Raw genomic sequence first — 19,248 nt, forward strand, 5'->3', positions numbered from 1 at the left:
TTGCTAAAACGCGTTGTCAAGCAGAGGAGGTACACATGAAGACGACGACGTGGCAGGAAGAAGAAGATCCCTGAGTCAAAAGCTGCCTCGTCACTCGTTCACTGAGTATTGGCCGTTCAAAATAATGTTTTGAGGTAAATATTCAAATCAAATCCTCTTCAAAAAATACCAAAGAAATCCTAAAAGAACTGGCTAACCAAGATAAATACATAATATACCCTTTTCCAAACTCGAGAGAAGTAAACTGAGGAGGTAAATGTAATTTAACCCATTTTGAAATGGAAGAGATGGAACGATGACGTGGATCGAAGCAGAAGATCCGAGTCAAAGCCTCGTCACTCATCCAGTGAGCATTATACCAGTGGATAATCATAAACGATCACACCAACGCCACTTCTCTCTCATTGATTTCGATCTTCCCAAATGATTCGCTCCGCCATCTCCAAGAAGCACAGCCTCCTCTCCTCCATAACCAATTCCCCAATTTTATCATCATCTTCTTCCTTACTAAACCGAAACAATAGTCAACTCAACAATGCCTCCGATCACGTGACCAATCACTCATCATCCGCTTCGTATCACGTGAGTTCAGGCGGTTACATGCGTGGAGCCGTCTTTTGGGAACCGAATAAGCCTCTAACGATCGAAGAATTCCACCTGCCTCGCCCCAAAGCCGGTGAAATTCTCATCAAAACCAAAGGTAATTTCTCGTTTCTCATAAAAATTAACTACGAATTTGTGTTGAATTGACATTAATTGATGCGATTATTTGGTTTAATTTGTGAAGCTTGTGGAGTGTGCCATTCGGATCTTCATGTTATGAAAGGTGAAATTCCCTTCCCTTGTCCTTGTGTTTTGGGGCATGAAATAACTGGGGAAGTTGTTGAACATGGGCCCCTCACTGACTCCAAAACCACTCAAAGGTTTTCTACTTTTATTCTACAGCAATCGAATCGATTTTTATCTCGTTTTTGGTTTTTGAAAATGTTTAAATTTTAGGTTTTTGTCTTCAGGTTGCCAGTTGGATCTCGTGTTGTTGGATCGTTCATCATGCCTTGTGGCAACTGTGTCTACTGTTCTAAGGTGGTTATTGATTCATGAATTTGGACTGTTTGGATGGTGAGAAAATGAGAGAAAATCTTTACAGAAGAAGTCTGATAAGAAAATTAGAGAGAAAATCATTCTTAATTATTAATGATCGTAGTAATTCTTTTTGTGTGACTTTGCTGACTAGGCAGCTGACATGTCCTTCATAAATTTAGGCTCCTACTACTACTTTAAGGAATGCTGTAAATGATAACATCTTTGTCGAGGAATTATATGTAGCGAATGTGATTGTTGATGGCATTGGTTTCTTTCTTTTATGACAGGGCCATGATGATTTATGTGAAGATTTTTTTGCTTATAACCGGGCAAAAGGAACTCTTTATGATGGTGAAACTCGGCTTTTCCTAAAATATGGTGGTAAATATTCTTTGCTGTAACTTTCTGTTTGGTTCATATAATTTATATTTTGGTTCTGGTAAAACTTGCAAAACTCTTTGATGTTGTTAGTCTTGAGTACCACTATTTGTAGACATTTCTCCTATTGTCATGTTAATCTGTTGGAAAATTGAGGGTGTGGACCATCACCATTATAAGTGAATTCAACTGTTTATTAAAAGAAACTTGTTGAATTTCAAAGCTGCTATACATTTTTATTTAAAAGCTTGCATGTTATTGCTATGTAAATCATTTCATTATAACTATCCATGTTGAAACCTCTATTTCTAAAACACTTAATGGGCTCCCTGTATATCATTCTGTTTTGCAAGATTTGTTTTTTCTATCTGTCCCTTTGCTCTCTCCATGATATTAAAACCCATAGAAGAATGAAGTATAGTGTCAGAGTCGGCTTCAGCCTGTGACAATTTGAAGCAGTTTCTGCCTTAGAGCGCCACTAAGTAATTTGGCCTCAAATAACATATCATTATATATTTATTTTATTTAATTAAAGTAAATACTTATTTTAATTTCCCATTTAAGTTTAAAATTCAATCGATATATTTGGATGTTCATTTGAAGGTTTTTTTTTTTTCCTTAAATAATTTCCTTTTGCAGCAACCTACTCTATTGGAAATTGAAGCAAATTAGAATTTTGAATGTTATTTGACATGATATTATTTTTATCTCTGGGAAACAAATAATCTTAAAATAATTGTTTACTATTCAAAATATCAAACTTTTAGATAAATAAGTCCTCTATGATAACATCTTTTAAATTTCAATTTAATTACAATTAATAAGTCCTTTATGATAACATCTTTTAAAACCCAATTAAAAAAAAAAATTCTTAAAATAATATTTTGCTATTCTAAACTCAAAATTGACGCTTACAATTCTCCATTTTAATAACGTGAGTTACTTTTTATTTTCCTATTTTTGATTTGATCACTTCATACCTTTTTTCTTTTAACCTGTTATTCTCAACTGATACTGATTTTATAATCTCTTTATAAATACGGTAGATTTTGGTTGAAAGTTAATTCTTACTACTAAATATGTGTAATACAATGCATGAATTTGGATATGAAAAAGCCATGAGAACCTCTGATTTAAATTTGTGACTCTGAAGAAGATTATTGAGGAAAACCTAAGACATCTTATGATACCTACCTTGCAACCAAAAATTTTAGCTAACATCTCCATTTCCTCAACCTTAGTCATATGAACCATATTTCTTTCACTTAAATTGACTCTGAACCATCTTTCTTTCACTTAAATTCACTCTGAAACTTGACATTGCATAAACACAGGTGAAGAAAACAAAAGCTCTCTTCTTTTAGAAAGTACACCATTCCTCGGCCATTTGACATTTTCCCAATCATCATAGTACTTTCGTCGCTAGATAAACAAAAAGGGGATAAAGATCTCCCTTTCTCAAATTTTGGAGCTGCTCAAGAGTTCAAATGGACACAGATGCATTAGCTACTTGCTTTGTAAGTGTATATCTATGCATATACGTATGCGTGTGTGCGACCCTACTTATCATCTTCCATTAAGTGTCTCCCTAAGCATCTTGGGTGGTGTTCCCATCAACAAGATAGACAAAAAAAGTGATAATTGATATTGCTTTCAAGCTTTTGGAAATACTGAAAGAGCTATATGCTTACCTCCATAGATGCTTTCTACTTGGTAGCCATATGTCCCTTGGTATGTGTGTGATCCCTACAACTTGTTTACATATCATCTTTATTTTGAATGTTTGTTTGTGTTTGTTCTCATGACATACAATCCTTTTATACAATCAAGTAGTTTTGTTTCAAAAATGTTGTTATGGTTCATAATCCTTTAGTGGTACTGTAATTCATGTGGACTGCTATACATTTGCTTCTACACAAATCTCTATTTCCGCAATGTAATACTTGATCCATTTCCAACCAATTCATCAACACAACACACTCCAAAAATCAAGTAGAAATTCGGCCAAATTGGAAACATGAACTAAAGCACACTTACTTGCAAATCCAGACCAAGACAAGTAGAAACACTTCAAGCTTAAAGGATTACTCCACCAACTTGAATTGATTCACCACCAAATCCTCTTGTCAAGACTTGGATAAATAATGCATTCTCAAGAACACACAAGTTCTCTCAAATGGATAAACCAAATTTCATATATTTCATAAACTAATTGTTACAATGAAATAGTTGCTCTTATATAGGCAAATACAAGGATAAACAAGTAATTGACAAATACATTAAAATGAAATAAACTTAACTAATATTACAAGTCATTCATTCAAAAAGCAAGGCCATGCCTATTTAATGCAAAAGAGATATGATTCCCTAATTCAAGGATCCATGTCTTTAACCATCCCATTAGTTGAAATAAGCTTATTTCATTAGATCAAAACTTGATCAATGATCCTAATTAAGTCTACTAATAAGGGTGTAAGAATTTGGGCCTTGAGAATCATGCAAATGGATCCAATAAGGGTTCATGTGGATCTTTTCCTTTGGAATGAGACTTGGGCCGGATTGGACCTTTTCAACACTTGGACTTCTTTCTTGGTGGACTTGAGCTTCCCTTGTTGGGCTTGGACTTGGAATGGTTTGGGCTGAAATGCTTGGGCTCTCTCCCTCCTTGGAACTTGCTTGGGCCGAATTTCCTTCATTGCTTTCCACATTCCACAATCCAAGTGTTTTAGGACTTAAAGTGAAATTCTTCAATTCAACTGAATTAGCAAGTGTTTTAGGACTTACAATTCCTTGTCTACTCATGTTTACAAGTGTTTTAGGACTTGTAAACATATCAATACTATGATGAAAGTTTCTTGTTAAAATTCAGTGGTTGAATAGGGTTTTAGGCATTTGGTGAGAATCCACTTTGCAAGTAGGAATACCTCTGGTCTTGTTTGAGGCAATGTGCCTTTGACAAGATGGCTGTAAATATTCCCTGAAAAATTGGTCTATGGTTGATTGGTATGTGATTAGTAATTGTTGCTAGCACAAGGACTTCTTCCTCAGTCGAATGCTTTGTTGTTTCTTATTTTTACCTTTCATGATAACTTTGACGGTGATTATTTACCTCTTTTTTTTTTTTTAATTACTAAAAGATATGCTTCATCATGTAGGAAAACCAGTATTCATGTATAGTATGGGAGGCATTGCTGAATACTGTGTTGTGCCAGCACATGCGTTAACTGTTTTGCCGGAATCATTACCGTACACAGAATCTGCAATTTTAGGATGTGCTGTGTTCACAGCTTATGGTGCTATGGCTCATGCAGCTGAGGTTCGTCCTGGTGACTCTGTGGCTGTGATTGGAATTGGTGGAGTTGGCTCAAGGTAAGGAATAATATTTTTTGTTATGACACAAACTTAGCTCCTATAATCTGTTTGTCAGTTTTGTCTATCGTTCTATATGACACTGGATGATTGTGAAAAACATTTTTTTTCCAAGCAAAATAATTTTGATTCAAGTACACAGTTTCATTAAATCTAAACATATCACATAGAGTAAGTCTATCCAAAGACAAACAATAGTTGAAACTGGATGATTGTGAAAAACATTTTTTTTTCCAAGCAAAATAATTTTGATTCAAGTATACAGTTTCATTAAATCTAAACATATCACATAGAGTAAGTCAATCCAAAGACAAACAATAGTTGAAATTGTTAGAGACGAAAAGTTGGTCATGACTTACAAAAGTGTATTATCACATTACCCCAGATTTGCTATGCATCAAACAGAATGTAAGATTAATGAGTCCTTCCTTGATCACTTCCACCTCTATTCCTCTTTTTTTTTTTTTTTTTTTTTTTTTTTAGGTTTTCAATTCCTGGAAAGTAAATCGACAGTTTATTGTCAAACTGCTCTTTGGATTTCTGCAAAGAGTTATATAATCCTTCCTTCCATTCCCATATTTTTTATGACTAATTATCTTTTCTGTTTAAGTTGAAACATATTACCTATAAGAACTAGCTTGAGACTAGCCAATTCTATCCAACTAAAAGAACAGGAGCATGAGGTGACTGCTTGTTGAGTTGATATAAACCAAGGGGATAACAGAAGCTTTCAATTAACTTTAGTGAGATGCAGAAGGCAGTTTAGCCTTTAAAGCTTTGAGGGTTATGCATCTTCCGAAAGTGAGTTTAGGGTTTTCCAAAAGTATCATCAGTGAGGACGTGGTTCTTGTAATAACTTTTTAAAACCTTGGATGCAGTAAGGGAATTTTCATGATTCTAGAGGGAGTATTTGTCAGGATGCAGTATTATGATAATAGTTCATTTTCTATCCAGTATGAAGAATTGCAATTTTATTAAGTTTAAGTAGAATTAGATTACAGAACAAATGAGTTTGTTTTCTTGTTGTTAATGAATGGTAAAAGGAAAAATCATGTGTCCCACATTTAGAAGCCAAGAGATACACGTGTAAAGAAGAGCTGTTCGTGAAAATCTGACATTCTGATATTTGTGGCCTGATAAAAAAGTCTTGAATTTTTAATAAATGCCAATATGGACCTATGTTGATCCACCATTCTCCCTCTTATTCGCTAATTAGAGCCTTAAAAATAGAAACTTCTTAATAAAGAACTCATGAACGATGTTAGGGATGTTGGAGGTCTAAGTTTAAATTTGAAACTTCAAGAGTTAGTATGCAGAAGAGATAATGATGAAATCATTTTGGGTAACTAAAATGTTATTTGCAGGGATTAGTTGTGCGAAAGTCACATGCAATAAAAGCAAGGTTAGCATAGGAAAACTGGCCAATTCAACCCTCAGGATACATGGGAAGTTGCAAGGGTAATTTTTTGAAAAGCAATTGTAAGACTAGACTGATGTTTTTTCATTCATTTGAAAATATGTTGAATGGGTTTAATTCTATTAATATTTTTAAAGTTTGGTCCTATATTAAATGGTTTTTAGGGTTAAATAAGCTCATCTATGATATTAGAGAAAACCTTAACTCGGTTACCAGTTTTATATTATGCAACTCAGTTGAGTAAATATGGAGAGATCAATTTCAGGGTTCTTTTAGCAAGTTAATAGAAATATTAAAAGGTTAGGATTTAGCAATTTTATGCAATAGGGCTTTGGCCTGACAGGGTGGGTTGCAACTATCTTTGGAGGGAAGAATGGGGGTGCCAGAAGAGTACTTATGATGGGCCCTGAGAGAAACCTAACAAAAAGATCAAGCCATGCCTAAATAGGAGGTATACTGGAACCATTCATGTGCTTTGTTGATTTTGCTACTAAACAAATCCATTGGCAAGCAAAAGTCTTGTTGCAATATGAAAGGTGCTATCTGCACAATATAAGGTGTTTAAGTGATATCTGCATGAAGACAGGGTTCTTGAAGATGCATACTGGACTTTGCTGGTTGGTGCTATCAAATCATTATCCTTTATGGCTGGAACTGATGGAAAAAGAGGCTAATTAGTCTCTTTCATCATTTTCCTTCCAAGGAAGACTAATCTATTCAGCCATGTAATGGTGGTTGCATTGTTCTCCCACTGTCAATGAAATGAAGCTCCAAGTGTAGTAGTAATAACTGACAAATTTTGGACTTCTAGTGCATAGGAGTTGGATTTGGAGTTGAGGTAATGATATCTTCATTGCTGGAAGCAACACAGATGATAACATGGGCCATCAATGTTTATTGTGCTTCCATAAATTTTAATTTTTGGAATAATGAAATAAATCTACTTTCACATCCTCATAAGGATCCTTAGTTTGATTGGGAGCACAAAAACTAGACACATATCTTTCCACCTGACATATTTGAGTAGATTTATGTCCAACCTATTTCTTTGTACCTATTTGTAGCTGCTGTATTGACAATTTTTTTTTTTTGGTCACATCATGTTAATGATCTATATGTTGTATTTTAACAAAATTATAGGATAAATAAATTTGAATTATAATTATTGTTTCATCAGGTTTCTTATCTACACTAGATAGTGAAAGCTCCTTTGAGGCCTTAACAGTACCGTCCTTGGTTTGGGTGGTCTTTCATCTAATTTAGGCGCATGTATTGGGGATTTTTGGTTTCTAATCTAAAGCCTGAATGCATCTTGATGTAAGTAGGGTGCATTTGGGAGCTAGGACGAGATTGGTGACTGGACTAATTATTTGGGATTATACTGGATTGGATAGGGCTGCAGTATATATATTGATGTTTTGTGTATATTGTAGTATTGGATTGAAGAGGACTGCATATACTAACAAATAAAATAATTAATTTGTTAAAAAATAATTTCGGAGTTACTTTGGGTGATGTAAGCTCCATTTCAGTGAGGCCAGCTCCAACATAATCATGACTAGATCATATGCTCCAGTTGTTTGCAGATAGCAAGAGCATTTGGGGCCTCTGATATTATTGCTGTGGATATCCATGATGAAAAACTGCAGAAGGCTAAGACTTTTGGTGCCACTCACACTGTGAATGCTATTCAAGAAGATGCTATTGAAAAAATTAGAGTATGTGCTCAATACGTTTCTTTAGGTTTTTAACAAGATGTGGAACTTCCACTTCAAATAATTAATTTAATCTTGTCTATTGAACTGCAACTCTCTCCGTGGACTAACTGCTATTTAGTTTCATTTTCTTCTAAATAAAATTATTTAATTTTCTTTTTCTAACTTAGTTATTTTTTAAATGAAATTACTTATGCTGCTATATTTTCGTTCACTTGCATAATTTAGATTTGTAATTTTTTTTCCCATTTTGTTTGCCAGAGAGGGTTGTCATAACCATAGATTTCTTTTGCCGTTTTCGAACTTGAATCATGTCATTCTGGTCCAACAATTTTTTCGCTTGTTTTCCTTGGTTGTATCTGATTTTCTTCTCTCTCTCTTTCCAGCTTCTTTTTTGGTTTTCATTTTTCCGTTCTGTAAGTTTTGCTTTACTTTTGTTTCAACTTTTGTTTTCTTACTATCTTCACCTTTGCATTTTTAATAACATAATCTTTTAGATGATCATAATTTTGTGTTTGAATCCATTGTTGTCTTGTTCTTTTAAGTTCAAGTTGTTTTCACCTAGATAATTGAAGCCAATGTAATGGAAAGCTATTTTATTTGAATCTTGAAATGTTTTTTGATTTTTTTAAATATTTTACATTATGGAGTATGTTAGAATGTATTTTGATTTATGTGATAAGTGATTAGACTATTTGGATTTACATAATAAGTCCTTTGCTTAAACTTGGCTGTTCACAAGGGTGGGGTTGTAGGTTTCAAATTCTAATTGTCATCTCTTTATTATAATGTTAAACTCTTTGCATTAATGTTTGTTCAACATTATATCTTTTTTTCCTCTCTATGTTCCTTCAATCATCTTTTCGATATGGTAAGACAGACAAAAAGATTAAAAAAAAAAAAAAGTAAGAAAAATCCTGAACCTTGTTCTTTTGGTAAGTTTTCAATTAGCTAAAATGGAATATTGGACTTCTACAAAAGTAAAAAGATTAATAATGATTTGGAAGTAAGATAATCTAAGAAGTGGAAGTTTTTTGTGGTAGATTAATATATGCCTTTTTCAGATAATCTCAAGATATAGCCCAAAATACCAACATATATCCAAAGAACTAAAAATATATAAAAAATTGTGGGTAAATTTTTGGACACTTGTAAGATTTGACTGAATGACAAAAAAGTCCAATGAGTTCCAAAAATCATTAAAGACTCCATTAAGGTTTAAAAATTTCATTAAAAGTACCTCCTATTAGTTTTGGCTTAAATGCTGTGAGGTTACGTGGTTTTCACTGCTTCTTGGGTTATTAAACTAGATGGAAGAAGAACGATTTGAAGATTTTTTGAGAGATTAATCTGTTAGTGAGAGTTTGATTTTTAACTTTTTTTATGCCTCAATGTCAAAAGAATCTCAGGATACTTAGTTTCTTCTTTATCCACCTTAATCAGTAAATGGGTTTAAGTTAATGTTATGCCCACCTTGATAAACAAAGGTGTTTGGATTATAATTGTACACGTTGTGTCTGATTTTTGATATATGTGAGGATACTAATTTTGTGAATTATTTTGAGAGCTGCTCAATTTTGAAATTGTAAAACAGCACTTAGCATTTTTGGATGACATGTAATTTTTTTTTTCGATTTTATTTAGTTAAAACAAGTTTTCTCTGTTTCTGATTAAAACATGTATATATCTGATCGTCTGATGTGTCAAAGTTTGCAAATTATGCTCTTTTAGTCATGCCAAAATAAGAAAGAGAAAAAAGGAAAAACCCCAATTTCTTTATGAACCCGTTTAGTGGATCATATTTTGAATGGTAAAAAATCATTCTGAATAACCTAAATACTATTCTTGGCATGGTTGTTTCTACTTGAGGAATAAACTGGTAAATTGATTTTCGGTATAGGGCCTTTTTTATACTAAACCTCTAGGTAACTACATTCTTGATTCATTTAACCTTCTTTTTAAGGTTATCATCAGCTTCTTATTAACATTGTTTTTGGCAGGAAATAACTGGAGGACTGGGTGTAGATGTTGCTGTGGAAGCCTTGGGAAGGCCTCAGACGTTTTTGCAGTGCACGCAGAGTGTCAAAGATGGAGGGAAAGCTGTAATGGTTGGACTTACACAATCAGGTGCTGTTGGGGAGATAGATATAAATCGTCTTGTTCGTAGAAAGGTATGTATTTTGTGCTGCATAGAGTCATTAATTACTTTGTAGTTTTCAAAAATCAATTTGGTAGAAACAACTGTATTTATAACACCATTTTGATTTCTCTCAAATGCACATATTCTCATGGTTTACTTTTTCCTTTTTCAAGTACAAGAAATTAGCATCGTTAGTATAATAAGAAAAATGAAAGGTGGAGAAAAATAATAGATATTTAGGTAAGCTTTATCTGCCAATGTAATTTTATACCCAAAGATGAAATTCAAAAAATGTGAAACTTGTAAAATCTAAAAAGAAAAAATGGTGTTAATTTCTGCAGGAACTAAATCTACTGTCTCCTTGTTGTCCTTGTAATGTGTTATAGACTGTTATGATTCTGTAGTTATGCTGTTGTTAAACCTTGGTGTATAATGTTGGTTGGACTGCTTGCACTAAATCTACTGTCTCCTTGTTGTCCTTGTAATGTGTTATAGACTGTTATGATTCTGTAGTTATGCTGTTGTTAAACCTTGGTGTATAATGTTGGTTGGACTGCTTGCAGTTCTGTGAGCTAAGTTGCAGTTCTCAGTAGTAACTTCTTGGTTGCTGACATCTCCTTTGGGTCTTGGCCTTTGTTTCAAAAGCTTTTATATATGTATATGTATGCATATATATATGAATTGGGAAGGCGTTTTGGGTTAATGTGTATTTTGGTTTATTTATTATCTGGTATGAGATTATGCAGATTTGTAGTATTAAACTTCGAGAGCTAATTAGAATAAAAAATGTAAAGGAGACTTCTCTTATCATTTGGATGACCATGTTCTGGTGGAGAACTTGTTTGATGTCCCTAGTTCTTCAGAATAGCTTGTTATACCTATCTTTTGTAAATGATCCTTCTTCGTTTTTTATATTATGAAAAATAAGAATATTGATCCAAACAAAATAATGAAATAAGTTGATCAAATATCTGTGTGTTGGAGGACTGGAAGATTTGAATTTTATTTCTATTTTCCATTATTGCTGACTTGTCATTGTTAAAATTTCGATAATAGGGCTTAATTCTATAACTATGATGTGAAGGTAAGTCTAATATATTTATACTTTGAAAAAGACGTTACACTACAATTTACAAAAACTACCAACCTGAATATTTTTCTTCTCTATCGCAATGAAAAGCACATACCTCAGAATTTGATGATTGTAGTACTTCTTTATTGATCTATATATTTGTGAAACAAAATTACCTCAACCTATCCTTGGTGTTCAAGTTTTAAGTTGGGCTCTGTACTTGATGATAGTAGTTAATGATAAGCACATACCTTAATATGATTGTAGTTGTTGAAAACACATACCTCAATCTTTTAATACCCAAAAATCCATTGACCTCTCCTAGATATTCACCTGTTTGTTGGAATACTCGATACGTAACTTTGTGCATTTTGGAAAACAAATCTACCTTTGAAGAAACATTTAAGAAACCGTGGTCCTTTAACAAATTTATATCCTCAAAGTTTCATAGCTTTTAGAGCTGCTACAATGCTGGTACTTTATCCTGAACATTTTCATACTCTGAGCCAATTGTAACTTCCATAGGTTCTACCCCATCATAACTTCTCTTAGACATTTTATCTGTTATTAGCTCCCTCCAAACTAACTACACGTTAAGTTACTGGTTTCTGTGTCACAACTCCTTGGTCAACATTTTGTATTATCTATTCTACATCTGATTTCTTTAATTTTTTTAATGTCTATGTACTTTATATGGTCAATCAATAATATAAAAGTGTCCAACTCCCCTCTTGTTCTTTTTCCTATATCGAGTCTTCAGAGATGATGCAAATGAAACCTTGATTGCAATATTTTAGAAGCCAATTTGCTATGTGGATCTGGGAAGAATCTCCCTTTACAATTATTCTTTTCTCCTCTAGACCACAATATGTCAGCTACTATCTTTCTTCTTACATTCTTTCCTATATTCACTCTTTTCCCGGGATATTCTTTTGAGAATTCTCTTTTAGGGTTCTTACTCTATTTTTTCTGTATCCCCTTGCATGCATGATTTACCTCCTTTTATGTTGGAATTATTTTTTTTCTCTTTGGCGGTTTTTACTATGATGTCTTAGTTTCATTTCTCAGGTACATTTGTGCATAATTTTGTACTGTATATTTTAAAGGTGATGACATTAAATTCTTGTTAACGGGTGTGGTCCCCTTGACTAGCCAAAGGAGTCTATAGGGGGCTAATTGTTGTATGAAGGTCATTCACCTAGCTTAAGACCTCAACTCCAATGATCTATGTCTAGTGTAGGTCTGTGATTGATTACACCGCATTCCCCAAACTGGTTGGGGTTGTGCTAAGACTAAACCAAAACCAAGGATTTTAAGCCAAGAGGATTCTCAAACTCCCTTGATTTCTCTTATTTAAAATAATCTCGTGGGTTCTCTTGATATATAAGCTACGTGTCACACTTTCAAGGTGGCATGATTTAAGGCACCCACACATGCCTGCCTTTTTTTCAGGCTGCCATTATGCCTAGGGGTCTGACGTTTACCCAAATGAAATTCAGTCGTTGGCCTTTGGGTGTTCCAAATTGGTGAATATGGTTGATGAATAAGTGAAGGGTGACTTTGTATTTGTCTCTTATTGTGGTAGTATGAGGGCTAGAATTGTATGGAAAATTAAATAGGGACAAATGAGGGAGTTTGAGAATCCTCTCGACCTAAACTCTCTAGAGCGTTAGAGGGCTAGATTGGACTTCAAACTATCATCGTGACTAGTTGGGAGAGAACAGGTATTATAATCCATGGTAACTACTGATATAACAGTTGGAAGAAATTAACAAGTTGGAATTTCTTGGGATAGAGGGTGATTATTTATGAAAAAAAAAATATATATGGTGATTACAAAGGCCAGGCTTGTGTTGCAGCAAGAGTGAGATGATATCACAAACTCAGATCAACTCTTTCGCATATAGCTTGGTAATTGGCCAAAAAAGGACATTATTTTGTTCTTCAATTCATTAGCATGGATTGAATTGCCTTTGCTGCAGAATTGATGGCATGCCTGCCTTCCTCTTCCTTTTTGTCTTTTTTCCCCTCTTGCTTTATTCTTTCCAGAAGCTTCCATTTTTTTTTTTTTTTTTTTAATTCTTTGTTGTATTTTAGATGATTTCATAAAATGAATAGGCTCTCTGGGTCTTCTCACTTGCATTTTTAAGTTGGTGACGGCGCTCAGACAAACTTAGGCTTTATCAAACTTAGGCATCAGCTTAGTTTGATCTCGAGTTGATCTTGTTTGTTAATTTCACATTACCTTTGCTTTGACAGGTTCAATTCACGTTATTGCAATCATATACTTGGTGTGTTTTCTGGTTGTTATCATATACTTGGTGTTTTGTCTGGTTCATTTCATATTATTACAATCATATACTTTTGATCATTTCCAAGCATAAATTGAGTGGCAATATGTTCCATAACGATTTATTACTGATCTTAATGCAATATTCCCTTGGAGCAGATAAAGGTGATCGGTTCCTACGGGGGCAGGGCTAGACAAGACCTTCCCAAATTGGTTAAACTTGCTGAAACAGGTGTTTTCAATCTAAAAGATGCCGTTTCAAGAAAATACAAATTCGAGGAGGTTGGCACAGCCTTCGAAGACCTCAACAAGGGAAGCATTATCAGTCGCGGTGTAGTCGAGATAATGTAGACTAAAAGCACCTCTTCATTAATCCAGTACAAGGTATTTGTTTGAATAGGTCTTGTGTTCATGTTTTGTTGGTTATTTCTTAAAAAAGTATTTCAGGTATTCCTCATCACCAGTGTTCTGGTTTGCCCCTAATGTGCAGCTTTTCTGATTAGATAACAACCATCTTTATCTTTGTAAATCAATTCTTTTTAATCTTTTTATTACTCCCTATTAATTTAACTTGCGGCAGATTGTTTTTGCAACTGATTTGTGTTGGTGGTATTTTAGTATATTCAGTGCGATCGTGACTTGATTTTGTCAACTATATGTAATTTTAGAATATTTTTCCAATTTTAGATTAGGCATTTCGAGTGCCTTTGAGTACTGGGGCATTGATTAAATTATGGTAACTAAGTTGATACTTAACATTTAAGCAAAAATTGTTAGTAAGTCGTAAGTCGATATAAAGAAATGTTATTGATTTAAGAGTTTAATATATATGTTTAGGGTAATTAGATTAAGGGAAAATTACATAGACCTACCTAACCTTTTAGAATTAAAATCTTTTTAATTTAACAGTTGAGTGATAAATTAGTCTTTCAATATCTGTTAAAACATGCTGCAAATAATTCAAGCGAGCATCAGCTACGTTTCACAGTTAAGTGGCAATTAAAGGAACCCTTGCAACTCCGGTGAACAAATCAGAGGCCTTCTAGCAAGTCGGTTTTGCATGCATACCATGCCATGAATACAACACATCAAGGGCAAGTTTTTACCACTGTTTTAAAAACCGGACCGGACCGGGAACCAGTCACGTGTTCAGTTCGAGTCAAAACCAAAACCGCTATAATGCAATGGGCCGCTTTAAACCGTTTCAAAACCAGACAAATAGGTCGGACCAGCGGATAAACCGGTTGAAATTTTAAAACCCCTAAATCCCTAATACGCATTGCAGCTTCTTCTTCTCTGTTCTCATCTTCTTCTCTTTCTCAGTTTCTTAAGAAAATTTTGCAGCCTATTCTCTGTTCTCTGCGAAAATTTCTCACCTTCTTCTCTGTTCTCTACGAAAATTTCTCTCTGAAATCCCACCCAAATCACAACGGAACTCTCTGAAATCGACAACGACGTCTTCCTCCCTTGCCGAAAATTGACGACGACAGCTCCGTTCCTCGCTGGAAATCGACGGTGACAGCTCCATTCGTTGACGACAGCTCCATTCCTCGATCTAGGTAATAAACGCGCCATTCCTCGATCCAGCTTCAATAATCAATAATGATTTCGTTGCAAACTTGATCTAGAGCAATGTGTGTGTGCATGTATTTCCAGATTATGTATTTGAATTCACCCTGCTCCTGGTCCTGAGTTTGTTTTTCTTTTCTAGATAATCAAATATTGCTTTAACCAAAACCATCATGTAGATAATCCTTTCATTTGAAGTTTGCATGCCCATTTGAAGTTTGGTTTTGGAAGCAGTGAGATCGGGACGAAATTGATAGAAGTAAAATTATCATCATGTAGATAATCCAGATTATGTATTTGAAGTTTGTATGTGCAATATTGCTTTAACCAAAATCATCATGTAGATAATCCAGATTATGTATTTGAAGTTTGTATGTGCAATATTGCTTTAACCGAAATCATCATGTAGATAATCCAGATTATGTATTTGAATTTCGTACTTGAATGTTTATGTTTTACTTCTATTGTATGTTTGTGGATGGAATAAGGACTTATGACGACAATATGTTGCATGATATATATACTTAGGTTTCTCATGCAGTTAGCCTTTCTTTCTTTCTTTATCAATCGATCTCATCAACCATGTCCACTACATTATATACTTTGGTTTAACCACCACCGAAATCTTACAAAAGAACACTAAAAAGCAAAGTTGATGTGGGAAAAAACGAAGGAAAAAAGATACTGAAATGGAGGGCTGTGATTGATCTTATTTGTAAGCATATTTACAAATGGATTAAAAAGAGAACCAGAAAAGGAATATGTTAGATATAAAAGGAGTTCATGTATAAGGAAACAAAGAAAACATATTATTGTGTGGTTTAAAAATGTTTTTTTAAAATGTGTTGACGTCATCATGATGTGTGATGACATCATCGGTCCAACTGACGGTCCAACCGGTTGGGCCGGTTGAACCGTGACCCGGCCTTCAGAGTGGGTTGCCTTCCGGTCTGGTTTGTAAAACAATGCTTTTTACTGGGGAAGTGACCGCAAATTCAGCTAACCGAATTGCATAGCTTTAGAAACCGACATTGAAAAATTAATTTTCTATTTAATTGAACTTGAACCAACCTTGCACATTCTATAAATAGGTCTGGCTACTTCCTTTTGAGAAAAGCACCAAACACTATGATTTGAGTATTGTAGGAATGAGAAATCTAGCTCCTAAAGTCGTGCTCTCGCCTTGATATTATAGAGATTCTAGTTTATTTCAACAAAAGGAAGTAGTATTCCTAGCCGCGCTTGATCATTGTTGGGCGTAAGTTAGGGGAGTAAGCCGAGTCGAGTTGCTCGTGAGCGAGTCGGGCTCGAGCTCAGCTTGGTAAAAGCTCGAGCTCGAGTGGCTCGACTCAACAGGCTAGCCGAGTTTGAACAACCAATACTTGGCTCGTTGGGCTTGCAAGCTTTAGGAAGCTCGAGGGTATATTTGATATTTTGAAACTAATAAGGGGCGATATGTAATTTTTTAGATTTTAAAATTGACAAACACACCCCTGTCGACACCTAAGGTTTGAGATCTATCAATGACATCAGGTGGGAACTGTGCAGGTTGCTAGTTTCAGACTTTGGGGCTTGGGCTATTGTCAAGTATCAAATCACTCATGACTTTCTTTCACATGAATAGATATAAATATTTAACCTAATATAAATATTTATTAATATATTTTAGGCTTTCCCTACTTTGTGTGCAAAGAAAGTTTCACTCTTTCTCTCATTTTTCTTCTCTACTTCACAAGTTCTAAGGGTGTAATCGAGTCGAGTTTTCGCCTAATCGAGTCAGGCTCGATTTCTACAATAACTCAGGCTCAAGCTTGGTGAGCCTAAAAATCACGGCTCAAGCTCAAACTCGTTATTCACTCGAGCTCGACCAAAGCTTGAGTAATAGAAAAGATAAAGATGAAGAGCAAAGCAGCTTGGCAGTGGCTAGGTCGGTGGGGTTTTTCGTCGAACAGGCGGAGTGCGACCAATTCTTCCACAAACAAAATTAGTCAAATTGAACAAAATCAGTCAGAAACCTTGCGACTATGGTTATCGGGGAAACAATTTTCACATTGAACAAACTATGCTAAAATCATCACCACACAATAGCAGATCAGTAGCGAGATGAGGGGAAAGAAAATAAAAAAGAAAGAATAGGAAGAGATGGGATGGAAAACTAGACAAAGATGGAAAACAAAAGACGAAGAACAAGAACAAGAAGAGATGGGATGAAGTTAAAATCGTAAAAGAGATAAAGAAAGAAAAAAAAAGATAAGAGATAAGGGAAAAAAAGAAAAAGAAAAAAGAGTAATAGCAGAGTCGAGCCGAGCTTTTCAAAGCGAGTTTCGGCTTGTTCAAACTCAGCTCAAGACTGTGGCCGACTCAAACTGAGCTAGAGTTTTTGACAAGCCAAGCCTGAGCCATTTGCGAGCAGCTCGGCTCAGTTGATAGCCTATTCACAACCACTTGTTCTTCACCTACTTTTCTGTCCAACACAACATAAAAAGCTATGGAGGATCTTATATTCTCTTTGTCTTTGTCTTCTTCCTTAGTGTCTCTAAGACAAACCACAAGCAAAAACAAAAAAACTCTTCCACAAAATTCTTTTTTCCGTCAAGCTTCGTGTGGTTCTTCTTTTTAGATTTTCATTCTCAAATTTTATTAAACTCAATACATTCATGTATAATTACCTTCCAAAATGATAATAGGTTTCAAAGTAGTTGTTGATTGCTATTAATATTGTTGTTGTTGTTGGTGTTGTTATTGATTGGAGACTGAGGGACTAAGCTTTGAAGCATGATAATAGAGGTCTTCTAGAGGGGAAGAGTTTTCAGGAGAAGTAACAAATCATAGAAAACACCTGCTCCAAACAACTCTTACTTGAGCATCTGTCGAAGTCGAGTTGGCTTGAGCTCGAGGCCCCCTATAGTGTATTGAGTTCGAGTTCGATCTAGTTTTCCCAAGCTCCACCGACTCAAGCTCGAACCTGAGCTCGATATTGTAGCAGTCAAGCCAAGCTTGAGTAGCCAGATACTCGACTCTGGTCGGCTCGATTACAACCCAAGCGTAAGTATATGTTTGTTACTATTGTCGATTTAAGCACTTATTTGTGTTTGTCCTGGTGCCAGTATTCATTGATGAAAAATATGATTATTGGCACGTTGAAGTGAGGACATTTTCAGTAAAATATTTATAGAGGTAGTCAAGTTTGGGTTCAACGTTTTAGAAGAGACATCTAGCTTTAAAGAATAGATAATCTTGAAGATTACATATCAAGATTACAATTTTGCTGTGAAAGAGTCAAAACTAATTGCCACAATTTTTTTCCTACTATCAAGGGATATGGCAGAGAGTTTTAGGATTGCCTAGGATTTCAGTTTTATTTTAAATAGAAAATTAGTTGCTGATTTTATGTAAATGGTTAAAAAGAAAAAAAAAACCAGTATATATTGTAGCGATCATTTCATGAATAGTAATGCAGAAAAGAGGGAATTTCCTTCATTCTTTTTTCTTTACAGATATTATTGGAAGTTAACCAGCAAAAGGATCAATGGCTCTACTTATTTTGCAGCAAGTGTTATGAGACGATATACTTTCAAGCATTTGTGGAGATACTAGTGCCAAAGAAGCTTAGGATATCTTGTAAAAGAAGTTCTAGGGCAACGAAATTATCTGGCCTTTTTAGGAATCTATCGGAATGTCGCACTACCTGTTTGATGTGGCTGGTTGTGCGTCGATTTGGTCGTTGACAGCCAGATCTGGCCACATCTGGTCGTTTACGTCCAAACAACGACTAAGATATGTCTGTTGTCAATGGTTAGATCTTTGGTCTTAGATCTGTTTTAAATAGGTTAGATCGGGTCACTATTGTTCTGATCCAATCGGTCGTGTGCCATTCTGTCAACTTTCGGCTACAGTCTGACGATGGTGACTGGCTGCTAACATTTAATGGGTAGGTGGGGGGTGTTTTTGTTAATTTTAAAACTTTTATTGTTGGGGGTGTTTGGCTAGATTAACAAATGTAGGGTATTAAAAAATAATCTAAATATTTTCAAAAAATTTACCAAACACATTTTCAAATTCAAATCCTATTCTTGTAATAACAACCCAACTTAACTTTTTAAAAATACTATTCTAAATACTCTACCAAACATAGCCGAGGAAATCCATTAAAAATCTAAGAGAAAATATTTTGGATATAAAATTTTTGAAAAATTATTAATTAGTGTCATTGGA

At 34.6% G+C, this 19,248-nt stretch overlaps 1 protein-coding gene across 1 annotated transcript; it reads left to right on the forward strand.

Annotated features, from left to right (window-relative positions):
* The first annotated feature begins 277 nt into the window (after positions 1 to 277).
* LOC116120996 (alcohol dehydrogenase) lies at positions 278 to 14,116 on the forward strand. Its single transcript, XM_031406965.1, has 8 exons — positions 278 to 700; positions 788 to 923; positions 1,014 to 1,083; positions 1,371 to 1,464; positions 4,617 to 4,830; positions 7,824 to 7,965; positions 9,963 to 10,133; positions 13,624 to 14,116. Exons 1-8 carry the CDS (start codon positions 424 to 426, stop codon positions 13,813 to 13,815), a joined length of 1,296 nt encoding a protein of 431 aa, XP_031262825.1. The 5' UTR covers positions 278 to 423; the 3' UTR covers positions 13,816 to 14,116.
* The last annotated feature ends 5,132 nt before the right edge of the window (positions 14,117 to 19,248 follow it).

The sequence above is a fragment of the Pistacia vera genome, unplaced genomic scaffold, assembly GCF_008641045.1.
Source record: "Pistacia vera cultivar Batoury unplaced genomic scaffold, PisVer_v2 Contig954, whole genome shotgun sequence".
Lineage (NCBI taxonomy): Eukaryota > Viridiplantae > Streptophyta > Magnoliopsida > Sapindales > Anacardiaceae > Pistacia > Pistacia vera.

Bases quoted from the DNA above. Each gene is read 5' to 3' on its own strand.
- LOC116120996 (XM_031406965.1), top strand. From the start codon at position 424: ATGATTCGCTCCGCCATCTCCAAGAAGCACAGCCTCCTCTCCTCCATA. The intron at 1,084-1,370 runs GTGGTTATTGAT...CTTTTATGACAG, and splicing joins ACTGTGTCTACTGTTCTAAG to GGCCATGATGATTTATGTGA. The intron at 1,465-4,616 runs GTAAATATTCTT...TTCATCATGTAG, and splicing joins GCTTTTCCTAAAATATGGTG to GAAAACCAGTATTCATGTAT.